At 39.3% G+C, this 15,301-nt stretch overlaps 1 protein-coding gene across 1 annotated transcript in view; it reads left to right on the top strand.

Moving 5' to 3' along the window:
- The first annotated feature begins 7,754 nt into the window (after positions 1–7,754).
- The window catches only part of LOC130930804 (SAM and SH3 domain-containing protein 1-like), a 74,907-nt gene continuing 67,360 nt past the window's right edge, over positions 7,755–15,301 (top strand). Inside the window, exon 1 of the mRNA XM_057858955.1 lies at positions 7,755–8,795. Coding sequence (XP_057714938.1) covers positions 8,352–8,795 — 444 coding nt within the window. The 5' untranslated portion in view covers positions 7,755–8,351. The remainder of the gene's footprint in view (positions 8,796–15,301) is intronic.

Genomic DNA, 15,301 nt, shown 5'->3' with positions numbered 1-15,301 from the left:
ACGTCACACACGCGCACACAACGTATTTAACATGTCTTTGAAAATGAAAAAGGCAATCCGAGAACGTTCGAGAACTGCTTGTTATATATAGTAAGGCTTTTTAATGTTTTTTCTTTTTGATGTGACGTTAAATCTCGTCATGCCATGAAACACTTATGATTCCTCTTTAATTAACCACGATCTCATATCAGCTGATGGCTGTGCGCGCACGCTCCCGTCTGGCTAACTCGGGAACTACACGCACAATAACCCCGCCATTTATTTCATCAGCTCTGATACAAATAATTAAAAATCGAACTGCGAGGATGGAAACCACGCAGGAAGTGATTTGCAGCCTCAACTTAAAACAACGAGGAGGACAAGTGAACCACTTCTCTCTATGATCAGTTTTTCACCTTTCTCACAGAAAAAAAAAAATTCCCTGCTAAACTAAACCTTGAGCCCTCTATTAGCTAGTAATTCCTCAAGCCACTGGCTTGTCACGACAACATACACAGTGCTTTTAACGCTTTGCAAGCAGTGGCAATGTACATTTTCAAATTATTTCATTTGAGATGGATAGTTAAATTGAACAGACCGAAATGTGATGTGACACAATATAAACAAACAATCTCCATCTATTGTCCCATGTAGGCTACAATACAATACAACTGAGAGTGCTATGCCTGCCTGCTAAGCAACAAAACAGTATAGCAAAACATCCTGTGCCTGCCCCCTTCACATCCCTGGGGTTTATTTCCCTTAAACAGTGATGCGCCTCGATTTTTTGACAGCAAAGTCATTTATAACCAGTGTTGTTAATAACGGCGTTAGAATATAGCGGCGTTACTAACAGCGTTATTTTTTTCAGTAATGAGTAATCTAATTAATTACTTTTCTCATCTTGGCAACGCCGTTACCGTTACTGAGGCGGGAAAGGCGTGCGTTACTATGCGTTACTAAGTTGGTTGAATAAAAAAAGTCTGAGAGAAACGGACTCACGGAGTCGAGAGAGCAGAGCAGGAGTGGGCAAGACGCCGTTGCAACCGTGATGCTAGGTGGCTCCAATAATACCTGACTGTAGCCATAGCCGACAAACTACGCCCACGTGACGCGGTAGATATATTATAGAACTAGATGCAAATGACAGACACAGCTGCATTGGCAACATGTTTTAAGGACTACATGCGTTAGTAAACAGCCGCCATCTTAAAGCAGTAGACCTCTCAGTAAGGCTCTGATGTAGAGATCCTTCCTAGCGAACCTAACTTTTTTTTTTTTTTTAAATCTAAAATGCTCCTAAATCGGCAAAATCTTAACTTAAATCTATCTTTAAATGATGAAACCGTTTTAAAGCTTACACATGTTTAAAGTAGACAGAAGGGAACTAATGCAATAACGGGAGCAATTTTAACAACTTTATCGGTTGATTCACAACTTTAAATGACTTCCACACATAGCAAAGGTTACTATCTAGTTATCGCAATACCCTTGTGTCTAGTTAAGTGGAGGGTAAAGAATTGGGCTAGGGCCAGTTGTCCCCCAAACCCTTTAAACTTCACATTGCGTGACCTGTTTTTTTTTTTTTTTCTTTTTTTTTTTGAAAAAAGAAAAGAAAATTATCACTAGTTACTTTGCCAAGTAACTAATTACTCTTACATTCAGGTAACTGAGTTACTAACGCAATTACTTTTTGGGAGAAGTAATTTGTAACTGTAATTAATTACTTTTTTAAAGTAAAATTAACAACACTGTTTATAACATCAGTGAAATCCAGTTTTTGAGCAAGCTCACGCTCAGTGGAGAGCATTGCTAGGTTGTTAAGCCTACCCTGTGATATGATGGAGCGTAGGTAGTTTTTAGAAAAATTATTTTCATTTTACTAAAGGCTCGCTCTCCTCCAGATACAATCACTGGCAAAGACAAAAAAATGCGTAGCAGTGTGCTACGTGTGTGCACGTGAGTAACTGTGCTTCGTATAAGCGTTTGCTATAATACACAGTGGGTTGTAAACCCAAGATAAATCTAGCTGCCAGACCCGAGTCTGTTCAGCCTTGCGCACCTGTTCCCCACAGACTAACATATATCCCTGATCTCCCATCACCTTCTCGCTCTCCGGCTCAACGCAAGTAGCATGTCTTGTCATACCGCAGCTCAATAGGCTACAAGCGGCCGGTGACAGACTTGATTCAGGCTTTGGTCACGGTAATCGCGAATGGAAACGTGTTGTGGCTGTTGTTCACTTACCGACATCGCCGTCCACAGCCAACTCTAGCCCTAATTCTCTGACTTCTTGTCCCCCTTTTAAAAACATTTTTTTTCTCGTTCACCTCTATGATCTTCGTCTCTTTTTCTTTTTTCTTTTCTAGTCACCCAATTTATGACAACTTGCCATGTTTAGAGTTTATAACAATGACAGATTTTAATTTCCCGCTTCAGGGCACGTACGTAGTGTAGCCTTGAGTGCGCCAGAGCGGGGTCAAACCATTCTCTGCTAAGACAGAGGGGGGGGGGGGGGGGGGGGGGGGGGGGGGTGCAAAAAAAAGGAAAAAATATATATTTGAAATATTTAATATGTAAAGTTTTTAAGTGTATATTGAGTGGAACATAATACTTAAACAGAAAATGATTTAAATAAAAAAGAAATATGTGAATGTAAAGTAAAATAAATTAAGGGTCATTCAGGGGCCCCTATGGTCCTGAGGCCTGGGACAACATACCCGTTTGCCCCCCCCCTTAAAATGGCTATAAAATTATCAGATTTTACACTAGATGGACAAAAGTCACCAAAAGCAGAGATAATCACCTATATTTTCAGGATCAATAGCAATATTTAACATATATAAGTTAACCAAAATGGTAAAACAGACCAAAATAGCAACTTAATTTTTTTTTATTTACCGCAAGTTTTCAACAGCTAATAAATAATTGAATTTAAAATCAGAAACTTAATACTTAAGGAAAACATGCAGAATCAATTATAAATAATGTATGAATAGATTATTAATGAATTATATATACAAACACAACCTGTTATCGAATAGAATAGAATAGAATAGAATAGAATAGAATAGAATAGAATAGAATAGAATAGAATAGAATAGCCCTTTATTATCATTATACAGTTATACAATGAAATTGTGGAGCATCCCTTTACAGTGCAGGATAAGTTAAAATTTCTCAAGTGACGTGCAAGTATGAAATCTAAATAGACATAAATATCAAATGTGTATGAGATAGTCCTATAATTTAGGCAGTGCAAATAATCGATGTGGTGTTACTAGGATGTGACCCTCGTCTTTTAACAATCACATAGCCTCTTTCTATGCCTTGCGTTTTCTGGTCAGCTTCTTGACTTGTACAAGTCCCTGTTCCTTGCCGTCTCCTTTCTGCCCTCCTCGACTCAGTTCCTTTTCCTGTCCTGTCGGTCGGCCATTCCAAGGCCTTATTCTTCCTCGCTTCTGAAGTCACATCCTTGAAGAAGTTTGCACCAAAACAGTTAAAGAGGGACCGCCAGGAACTCTAGCAGGTGCTGTTGTGCTTCCTGCACATCAGAGAGTCCCACAGCGACATTCCGAAGGACGCCATGTGGGCCATGGGGAGAGATGGCCGCTTGAGGACCGCCCGGCCTGTCTCCATGTCCCTGTGTCCCTCCTTGCCTGTGGTCATGGCAAGGAGCCTCAGCCTGTCGACCGTGTTGGTGTTGACGACCGCCACGATGAGCCCGACGTTCTGCAACTCGATCGATGAGCGTGCCAGCACCTTCTGGGTCAACTTGTAGTTGGCCTTGACGGACTTGTAGTTTTCCCACCTGGACAGCACCTTCAGGCTTGAGAATCGGGCCGTCCTCATCCTCTCAGGCTCCTAAAAACATGTTTGTTTTAGAAAGATTGGTGTTTTGATTCATGATTTTTATAAAGTAAATAATGCTGGTCACTTACTTCAGCCCCAGGACACCTGGGCAGCACCATACAGTCGTTGTTGTGAATGCTGCTGTAGATGTTCTTCCAAAGGTACACGGGGTTAAAGTAGACGAAGATCTGCTTGTTGCAGTCGCCGTAGGGGTTGGTGTAGGACCAGGTGCCCTCTGGGAGCTCAAGGCTGGCGTAGAAGCCAGCTTTGTTGGCGAGGCTGTCAAAGCTGACTGGAAACACAGACAAAGAACTTTTTCCGTAGAAAATTTTTGAGAATAAATGCTTACGTCCCCGAATTCTTTATAGATGTGAACGTAAAACAGTCTCGATTCTTGGTTAAAAGCCAAAAAAAGAAACGTGCAGTTAACGTTTATTTTATGTAAATATGTTGAAGTTCAATGCTATTCTGTTAGTGAATGTAGCTCGCAGCCGCCTGATGTAAACAGCTTTTCCGGTGAAAATTCTTGTGAATAAATGCTTAAATCCCTGAATTCTTTATAGATAGGGACGTAAAAGAGCCTCAATTCTTGGTTAAAAGCAAAAAAAACAAAAAACAGGATAGTTTGAATTTACTTTGCATAAGTATGTCGAAGAATGATGCTAGTCTGTTAGCTCTTTGTTATGATAAGGGGGCTGCCACAGTGGCTTTTTTCGTTCAAAATTATTGTGAATAAATGCTTAAATCCCCGAATTCTTTATAGATATGGACGTAAAACAGTCTCGATTCTTGGTTAAAAGAAAAGAAAAAAAAACCGTGCTGTTCGCGTTTAAGTCACGTAAATATGTCCAAGTGCAATGCTATTCTCTTAGTGAATGTAGCTTGCAGCCACCTGATGTAAGCAGCTTTTCCGGTGAAAATTCTTGTGAATAAATGCTTAAATCCCCGAATTCTTCATACATATGGAAGTAAAAGAGTCTCGATTCTTGGTTAAAAGCAAAAAAACAGGGCAGTTTAAATTTACTTTAAGTAAATATGTCGAAGAATGATGCTAGTCTGTTAGCTCTTTGTTATGATAAGGGGGCTGCCACAGTGGCGTTTTCCGTTCAAAATTCTAGTGAATAAATGCTTAAATCACTGATTTCTTTATAGATATGGAAGTAAAAGAGTCTCGATTCTTGGTTAAAAGCAAAAAAAAAAAAAAACGGGCAGTTTAAATTTACTTTACGTAAATATGTCGAATACTGATGCTAGTCTGTTATACACACACACACACACACACATATATATAATGATTTTTTTTATTATACTTTGGGGAAAAAGTGAAAAAACATGTATTTTTTGTGTATCTTTTTAATGCTAAATCTGAATAAATACATTGAACACCCCCCAGTTCTACTTCACGGTTTTTCACTTTTCGCGGCAGGTTCTGGTCCGCATTAATCGCGAAAAATTAGGGATCACTGTTCTACAACCCAGCACTAATTAAGAGTAAAAAGAGTAAAAAGGTCACAAGACCAATTAGCAATTGAAGTGAAAAGCTAGTCACTATATTTAAAAAAAACATGAAAAATCTAAAGAGGGATAAATTATACCTCTACACCTTAGTCTTCCAATTTATATCTCAATATTTTTTTTTAAAGATTTTTTAAATTTATAGACTTATAGACTAGCTTCAAACTTCAATAGCGCTGAGGTTATTTTACCTTTTGACCCCAAACCTGTGCGGGATCGTAGTAATCTCCTTTTAGGTTGGGGCACACCTCTTAATTTTTCAAGTATCTCTCTTTAGATTTTTAAAATGTTTTTTTTTTGTGTGTGAACATAGTGACTAGCTTTTCACTTCAATAGGTAATTGTTCTTGTGACCTTTTTACTTCTTAATAAGTGCAGGGTTGTAGTACTCTCCTTGCTGTTTGTGGAACATTTCTTTTTATCATTCAGACTAAGGATACGCGATAATATCGGTCACCGATAATTATCGGCCGATAATGGCAATTATGACATCACACAGATAATCCAGATAATAAAACAATTCAACCGATAATGCAATCCGATAATTATATACTTGATTTAGCCTCCAAATGTGCGAAACCGAAGAATTCAGCACACCGCCTCCTCAACCCCTCCCCTCTCTGAAGCCCCTGAGGGAGGAGGGGTTGAGGAGGCGGAGTTACACGACAAGAAGTAGTTGAATATTATGGCGGCTGTTAATAAAAAAACGACGTTCTCGCCATCTGCGAAACATGTACCGTAGAAGTTCCACGAGGCAGAAAGAAAGCGTCCTCATTCAAAACCACTAACCCAGCAGCCATTTAAAACTGCATCACAAAGATTTTTGGAACGAATACGAGGCTGCTGCTAGCGGGAATGCTAAAGCTATTGTAAACACTAACTAAGTTAAACTACAGGGCTTGTGACGATACAGAGTCGGGCTGTTTGGGAATGCAGCCGAAGGCGGGTGGTAAATTCGCATCTAAGGCTAAACACCGGCACGACTGGAGACCGATAGTCGGCAAGTAGCCGTCTACCGACGGAGCCCGCCACTCTGGCCGGTCCGGCAGGCCGCCGTCTCGCCATAAGCGGGGCGGGCCGAGCCCGGTTCCCCGGCCTCGGGACCTCCGGCGAACACCCCGGTTTTTCGAGCGTTCCCCCACGGCGTGCAAGCAGAGCCAGGACCCGAATACGCTGCGGCGAACCGGCCGGGGCGGGCAGATTATCCGGTACGAACGTAGCTGCCGCCGAGACGAGACACGTTTTTTTTTTTTTTTTTTACCTAAATGACCCGAGAACCAAAGCCCTGGATAAAAAAGTAATGCAGTTTATACGACCACCATTCTTCATAAAAAAGTGATGTCCAGTAAGCAAGCTTATCATGACGGCACAGTGGTTAGATGATAATTTAAACATGGAGAAAACGAAGTCAGTCAGTCAATAATACATTCAGTATGTAAAATGACGAGCGGTCAGATGACTTTGTAATGCTGCCTTTATTTTCGGCTTTAAAAAACTCAGGCACAAAACAACACGCACGCGGATGGGAGCTCCAACTCCGTCCAAATAGTACTGCCGTGTAGCAGTTTAGGCTGTTAAGATTATTTTCAGCTGGCTATTTTTCTTCCAAGAAATCTGAGAGAAATACACTTGATGCGATGGCAGATAATTTCACTTATTGCCAATAGATTTACACTTAAAACTGACTAGTTTTAAGGAGGTGTGTTTTGCAGTGTATTAATGTTATATATGTTAGGAATGGCTTACTTTTAAAGGCATTTTTGTGCAATTTAGGTATTTACTCTGTAAGTAATTGTTGCCAAAGGTTTACCATTACACAATGTCAGACAATCTGTCATTATTTAGATGTTTGAATTGACGACTTGTTCATATTTTATGTTGGAAAAAAAGAGCAATAAATTATATTTTTGCACAGTAATATTTTCTTTTGTGTATACTTTAAAATTTTACATAAATCTTTTAATAGAATTATCGGCTTGACATTATCAGTTATCGGTTGGAATGAGGAGGAAATTATCGGTTATCGGTATCGGTTGAAAAATGTATTATCGTGCATCACTAATTCAGACAGCTACACATTTTTTATTTATTACTGTAAGTATGAGCACAAATTGAATATAATCTGTCAGTATACTTGGCACATTCATACGGAATGCGTGCTTGATTTCACAATAGTGTTTGTATTCGTCAGACAGCCGTTATTTATTTTATTTTTTAGAGGAAAATACAAGTTATTGAAGGTCTTCGTAATTTCAGTTTTGATTTGAAGCCCAATTTTATGAAATGATTTGGCCTGCATTTCCTAGAATCCTCTTAAGGTGGCGACAAACGCACGCTTAACTCATACAGTCCAGCCGAGCCGACCGGTTAAAACCTTTCATTACATCCAACATCAACGTTTTCATTCTCCTCCTCCTCCTTTTCACGGCGGACGGTGACGAGCAAAGTTCAATTCGGAGACCGAATAAGACACGACGAGCCACGTTATACAGCTGAAGCTAAGTTTTAAACTGCCAATTTGCTTTGTTTCGTTCACGTTCTTAGTTATTATTTTTGTCAGATGCCAAAAGATCTGCTTTTCTTACCGTTCTTTTCCCAAATTTTTGAACTTAAATATTTTCTGACAAAAATCTAAAAAAAGAAAAAAGCTCTTTCACGCTGTTCTGTTTACAATTCAGTCGATTGTTAACCTCATTTAAGATTTCTTCCAAATTGCCTCTGATTCGATCAGGATGTCGGCGGCTCACGCATGTTTTTGACGTCCAAAAAGTGGCTGATGTGCAGAAGTCTCTTTTGTTTCTGGCCTAAATAAGAGGCTCGAATCTGAAGCTACTTTTGCACTTTTCAACTCCCCAGAAGGCTATGTGTGCTTTCTAAATTTAGTTTAGACAACTATTTTCTTCCAGGATGTCTCACACACGCCCGTGATGTTGAGCAGGACTTGATGATGATGATGATGATGGAGATGGTGATGATGGTTTGGTAGGTGCACCTTGCACATCCAGAATGAGCCAGGGCCCCAACCTAGTACTGGAGTGGCTGTCCCGGCTTCACTTAGCCCAATACGTGGAGGCCTTCCTGGACAATGGCTACGACGACCTGGAGGTCTGCAAGCAGATCGGCGGGCCCGACCTGGATGCCATTGGTGTTCGCGTGGCGTATCACCGCCATCGACTGCTGGACGCCGTCCGACAGCTTAGGGACTCGAACAGCAGCCAAGTGCCGGGGTACTACTTCACGCTGGAACCCAGACAACAGATGGAGAACCAGAGAACCCCGTCCAAAACGAGAGAGGGGATGCAACGGCCGACCTGTCCCGGGAATCGCAACCCTCGGGTGACGGATTGTACTGGCTTTGTTACATATCCCAAGCTCAAACTCAAGGTCCTCATAAGACACAAACTGGCCAATGATGGGATTGACCTCGGAAAAGCACCGTACAGTCTCAAGGTAGGACCCATGCCTATCTAATCTAATAGTTTCTTTGAAAATGAGCTGTTTTTACATCGACTACAAAGTAACTTTGGTATATGACCACTTGTTACATTAAGACAAAGGAAACATATCAACAACGTTCCGACGGTCCTACTGCTTCAATGTTATTTATTTATTTATTTTTCTATAAATCAACTCATTGGCTGTCATTGATTCGGCAAATGCTGTGAGCCCACCCAATCGAAATGAATTGGACTCCTATTGCCGTCAATGGCTGTAACAATGAACAGTCAATCCCATTTAAAATGATGACGATAATAAAAATATGTCATCGACGAGCAATTTTTTCATGACCGTGACGATGATGACCTGGGACATGAAAACATAATTGATAACTTGGGACATGAAAACATAATGAGACGAATGCTAATTTTGGTCTGATAAGACGACCACAAGACTTTTTGTGGGCCATAGTTTCCGTCATCCAGGCATGAAAATCTCTCACCTTTCAGCGAAATTCGCCGTTTTGAAGTCAAAAAGGGTGACTTATGTGAATTGTGTAGATCCAAGGAGAACAATATGAAGCACTTATCAGAGAATCCCAAAATTTGAAAAATAAGGTCCTAATTAAACCTTTTTTTTTTCAAATTTGTAAAAAAGAAAAGTCAAAATGAATATGTGTAATAAGCGCTCAGATATCTATAACCCTTGCTAAATCCTGTTTGTTTTTCTCATGGAACCTTTAGATCAGACATGTCCAAAGTCCTGCCCGGGGGCCAAATGCTGCCCGTGGTCAAATTTCATCCGGCCCCCAGCCTCTGTCTTAAAATCAATAATGTCTGGCCCGCACACACTTAATAAATTGGTCAGCAGTACTGCTACCAGCATTTGAAGTAGCTTACACACTAAATTTACCCACTAAAAGGCAGCAGCACTCTAAGCAACATTACCCCGTGTAACCCTTCCAATTTTCTGAAATGGCGACAATCAACAAAAAAAAAAGAAAGTTGACTGCGACGGCTGACGCTTCAAGGATAGGTGGAAATTGGACTATTTTTTTCACTAAACTACGCAACAACTGTGTCTGCCTCATTTGCAGAGGCAGTCGCTGTTTTAAAGAGTTCAATGTGAGGCGATATTACCAAACAAGACATGCTGACATGTACGACAGGATTACAGGGAAGATACGCAGCGAGAAATCGAAGCGACTTGAAGCTAGTTTTATTTCACAGCAGCAGTATTTCGCAAGAGCCCGAGAGTCGAAAGAGAATGCCACGATGGCTAGTTGCGAGATTGTTGAAATTATCAATTAAAAAAAATAATAAAGCAAATGTGACACACAGAATGGCTTGCTAAAATTTGCTAAATGTATTGTTGTACGTAAAAGATGTCAGCCAAGATAGGCCCCCCACATTTTTACAACACCAAATCTGGCCCCCTTTGCAAAAAGTTTGGACACCCCTGCTTTAGATGCATGTGTTGACTTGCATCCATCATTTTTTTTTCAAAAAGAAATGTCAAAATTCAGAATTAGTCTCAAAATCATGAAATTTTAGGTGTATCAAATGTGATTTATTTGGCAATATAGGGTTAAGGGGGGGTGGTGTGTCGGGAGATATTTTTTTAATGTCAGACGCTTGGTATGCAAGCGGGGAAAGCGGCACAAAGCCAAAAAAGCACACCAGAGTGGCCAAAACATTGACTTATTTCAACGAAACAAAGGAGGATACACTCTTGTGTCCTGTCTCTTCAATGCCATGCTTGGCTGCACGTTGGCCGTTAATGAACACCTAAAGCGCCGTCACCCAGTTGTAATTTTGGAAGACGACAGGAGACAATTATAAGCTGGCAGATCGTAAGTCCATCTAACTAACTGACGACATGTTTTATTGAAGTTGCTAAGCCTGTCGCGATAGGCAATGAGTCCATTTATCGCTCGGTAAATAATAATGAGGGTGGCAATTTTCACGGCTGCATTTTATCGCCGCACGTGCGTGCATACATTTGTGCGTGCGTGCTGATGGCATATGAAACAACAGTTTCTTTCACAGATTTATTCGTCATCAACACGCCGTAGAATTAAAGTTTAGACATACAAAATAAGGAAACACATCTATATTAAACACTCTAAACGTTAGCACTGCTACATTGAGGCTCATGGGGAAAAAAGACAACCTACTTTAGCATGCTATAAAACATTGGCAGTCTTCTCCAAAACGCAAACATGTGGTTAAAAGGTGAAAATCGCTGGTTAACAGCATTTGCAAAAGAAAAAAAATGAAAAAAACAAATAGATTACTGACACCAAATGCATTGACAAAAAGAGCTTTTTTTGCAGAGAGCTTTTTTTCGCGGAGTGTAAAGCTTACGGTTAGCGGTTTAGCGAACGTACTTCCGGTGAACATTTCAAAATAAAAGCACGTCATGTTCGCCATATGAATAACAATTTCTGGAGTTAATCACACATACTTCTGAATTCAGATTCTACACTAAGAATAGCTTTAAAATGACACAATTTATGAAAAATCTGATTGGCAATGAATAATTATTATACTATTATTATATATAGTAGTACAATGGTACCTCTACATACGAAGTTAATCCGTTCCAGGACCTTGTTTGTAAGTCGAAATGGTCGTATGTCGAGCAGGATTTTCCGATAGGAATACATTATAATTCCATTAATTCGTTCCACAGCCCAAAAACCTACACTAAATCCCTGATAAATACTGCTGGTACTATTACAAATGGCAATTACACATAGCAAAACAAATAAATTATAAATCAAAATTGGAATAATATAATAAAAATAATAAAAATAATTCCTGTATTAATGTAACAAATCGGGTTATAATGTGGCGGACGTTTTATGCTGTACCTGAGCGCACCGCGGGGCTGACGTGCCAGAGACAGAGAGCGGTGAGCTTGAGAGTTTCACTTTCACTTTTAATGTTTTCTTGAGAACACCATCAATTGCGGCACACAGTAGGTGTTTTGTGTTGAATAAGTTGTGAAATAAATGATAAAAACGTGGCGAATCTGGCAATTTCTTTGGAGATGTTACCACAATAAGAATTGTCAGCTTAATTTATAAAGACTGGCGAACGATGGTCAGAGGAGGACTGTGGAGATTTATTGTTCAGCCATTTCACGGATGCCCAGCCTACGCTCATATTTTTCTATAATTTGCATTTTCATTTAGAAGGTAAGCGTAAACTTTTTCCTTGTTTCACCACCTGTACCAACCTTTTTTTGAAACCTGTGTCGGATTTGTCACACAAGAAAATCCGTCGTGCATTCGTCTGCGGTGCTGCCATGTCGTCGTATTTCGAGCTTTTCGTCGGATGTAGAAACAAATGGCGAGTCAAATTTTACGTCGGATGTCGAAAAGATCGTGTGTCGAAGCGATCGTATGTCGAGGTACCACTGTATACTGTAATATTAATGCAAGATATTTTTTTTAAGAATTGTTTTGAATCATGTTGAAAAGGCGAAGTCAGTGTTCTGAATCTGTTTACATTCCATTCTTTTGCACTAGTTAATGCACTAGTTAATGCTATCAGCATTTGACCTAATTGTTTATTTGTGATTTATTGTTGTTATTTACGTGTTTATTTGTACTTTCGTAAAGAATTTAAGTGTTCCAAAATGTTAATAAGCGTAATCAAAAATTTCATTGCTAAATTAGTAAAAAAACTAATCAACTAATCAACTAATCGTAAAAGTAGTCGGCTGACTAATCGGGAGAAAATTAGTTGTTTGGGACAGCCCAAGTTGTACAGTGAACCGGAACATATTTCCTCCGAACCCTTCTCAACTTTTTAACCCCTGACCGATTTTAATGCCTGATTAACAATGTATGACATTTTCTTACTGTACATGTAGTCAGCCTGCATCGTAGCAGTGTTTGGTTGTTTTTACTCAGTTGACATGCGCCCACCATCCACTCAAGGCGCCAGTCTAGCTTGTTTTGAAACACGGTAAGATTTTCGTTCATATCTTGGCAAGAGAGAATGTGCAATATTGCTTTAGCCTTTTAAAATCTGACGAGATCTAACTGATCATCACACACTAATTGTAATATGTAGCGTTAGCATAGCATTTGTGATCGTGTTGGCATTAGCATAAACTTAAACATGAACAACATTTTTACATACAGTTCTAAGCGTCCAGGACGGTTTAATTAATTGAAAATAATGTACTGTTTTCCTGCTGAGTGTGTATTACCATCACAAAGTTGTTGTTGTCTTTGTAGACGCTACAATATGTGCTTGTCTGTCAATGTTCATTCGAAATTGCTGGAAACCTTTATTTCTTTATTTGAGGATGAAAGCTTTTGAATTTTACAGACGAAAACAGTTTAAGTTTTCGTTGACGAAAACTAGACTAAAACATTTTGAAATTGCTAGAATATGACTGAGACTAAAAAGTAGTTCTGTCCATAAGACTAAGACGAAAATTAAAAGGGCTACCAAAAACAACACTTTTGATGTCGATTGCTGTCAGAGGCAGTGATTGAGTTGATATGGAGCAAAAGTGGGGAATGTTGTTTCATAATAGTCGTAATTCGAAAAAAGAATAGTTGTTTTTTCAAGACTAAAATCACATTTGTCATTTTTTGACATTTTTTTGTCGTACTATTCTTGAAGTAGTTTTTCAACTATTGCTATGTTTGCGGCAGTTATCCCAACAGTTATAGTTTAGAAGTAAGTAGCAATCTTTTGAAAATGTTATGCTTTTAAAGAAACGTGATATTTGTTTGCGAATCAAAAATGTTTTTTTTTTTTTTTAAATTTTTTTTTCTTGTAATTTTAATAGTATTTTTTCTGAATAATTTGGATCTTTACAATAATAATTGTATTTTCAAGAACCAAGTCATTCTTGGTGTCAAAATTGTTGGAATTTCTAAGAGTTCATATTCCAAAAGATAACAATGATACGATGTATGTTTTCAGAATCGTCATTATAAATAAGTACTTTAAAATAACTATAATAACTGACTGAGAAAAAGTCGTAATTAAGATTTTTTTTTTAATCATTCACAAAAGTTGCGCTGTAAAGTTGTTTTCATGATTTACTTCATTTGAGAATCAAGTGAACTTCAAAAACCCAGTTTTTTTACACTCGTCATATTTTCTATGACTATAGTTTTATGAATTTAGGGAAAAAATTACATTTTCTTATTAATTTTTAAAGTTGCATTTTTAAGATGTATTTTTCAAGAATCAAGTCATAATGGTTCAAGCAAACAACTTTTTGTTTGTGTAAAAAAATTGTGTTTGTTTAACATTTTATAGGGCAGTAATTTGAAGTGCCTGTGACAGCATTACAAAAAAAAAATCTTAAATTGCATTATTATGTGAATTAAAATCATATTATGAGACAATTCGAATATATACAACAATTTGGCAAAGTGCAGATGACAACAAGCCTTCTAATCTGCCGTTTAGCCCGTGCCGGTCATGATAGCACTCTAGCGTCCCCAGCTGGAGGAGGACGTCGTCAGATTTAATCTGATTTAAAATTCAGCCCACTGAGGGGGAATTATTCAGAACGAGGAAAATGCAACGAAGAGAGCAGCAAAATGTCATTGTTTCAATCTCTCTACTCCAATATTTTTACAGAATATTCTTTTTATCTAAGTATTTTTCCCCAATTGCTAAATAAATGGTATGGTCATAACAAATAACAGTTTTGTGCTAAATGAAATATGAAATACGTATAAAAAATGCATTTATTCAGTACGACATGGCAAAATGACTCCATTATGGTCAATACAGTCGACTTCTTGCACCTCCCGAACAATATTTTATGCCACTGCAGTTAGTCCGGCTTTTGTCGTTTCCCTGACCCGACTTCGGAGAGCGTAAACAAACCAGGAGCCATGGCAGCTAGCCGACATGCTAACCCGAACTGAGCGGCGTTTCCAAGTCTTATTCTTGCCTTTAAAGCGAAAAATCATAGAAAACTTCCCTGGATCATATCACACGATGGCAGCGAGCAAATTACAGCTCGTCGTTCCCCTGTTGCGGGCAGGAGAGCTCGTTTGCCGGGGAAGCAGCTGGAGAATGACCGCCGGACAAACCGGCTGACGTCGGAGGAACACGTAGCTGCCCTAGCCCAACCCGAGGACAGTGATCTATTGCCGGACACACAAACAGGGCAGAGGGGGCTGGAAGTCTGGACGATATAGAGAAGCGCACGAGCATGTACAGCGTTCTCCCGGCGGGCACGCGAAGAGGACCCAGGGGGGTGTGTGACAAGCCTCCCGTTGGCGGCCGAATGGCATTCTTGGTTGACAAGGAGCATTGTCAGCCACAAAATGCAAGCCACCTCTGTATTAAAACTTGTTCCAGGATCCCAGTATTTGACATAATACAAAACATGATGTTTACTAGAGCTGTGAATCTTTGGGCACCTAACGATTCGATTACGATTCAGAGGCTCCGATTCGATTATAAAATGATTATTGATGCACCCCCCTCCTTTTTTTTTCTCTCTTTTTTAAAAAAAAATGTTTT

The sequence above is a fragment of the Corythoichthys intestinalis genome, chromosome 15 (genome assembly GCF_030265065.1).
Source record: "Corythoichthys intestinalis isolate RoL2023-P3 chromosome 15, ASM3026506v1, whole genome shotgun sequence".
In the NCBI taxonomy this organism is placed as follows: Eukaryota; Metazoa; Chordata; class Actinopteri; order Syngnathiformes; family Syngnathidae; genus Corythoichthys; species Corythoichthys intestinalis.
Note: the sequence above shows the minus strand (reverse complement) of the source record. Positions and strands in the feature narration are given on the sequence as shown.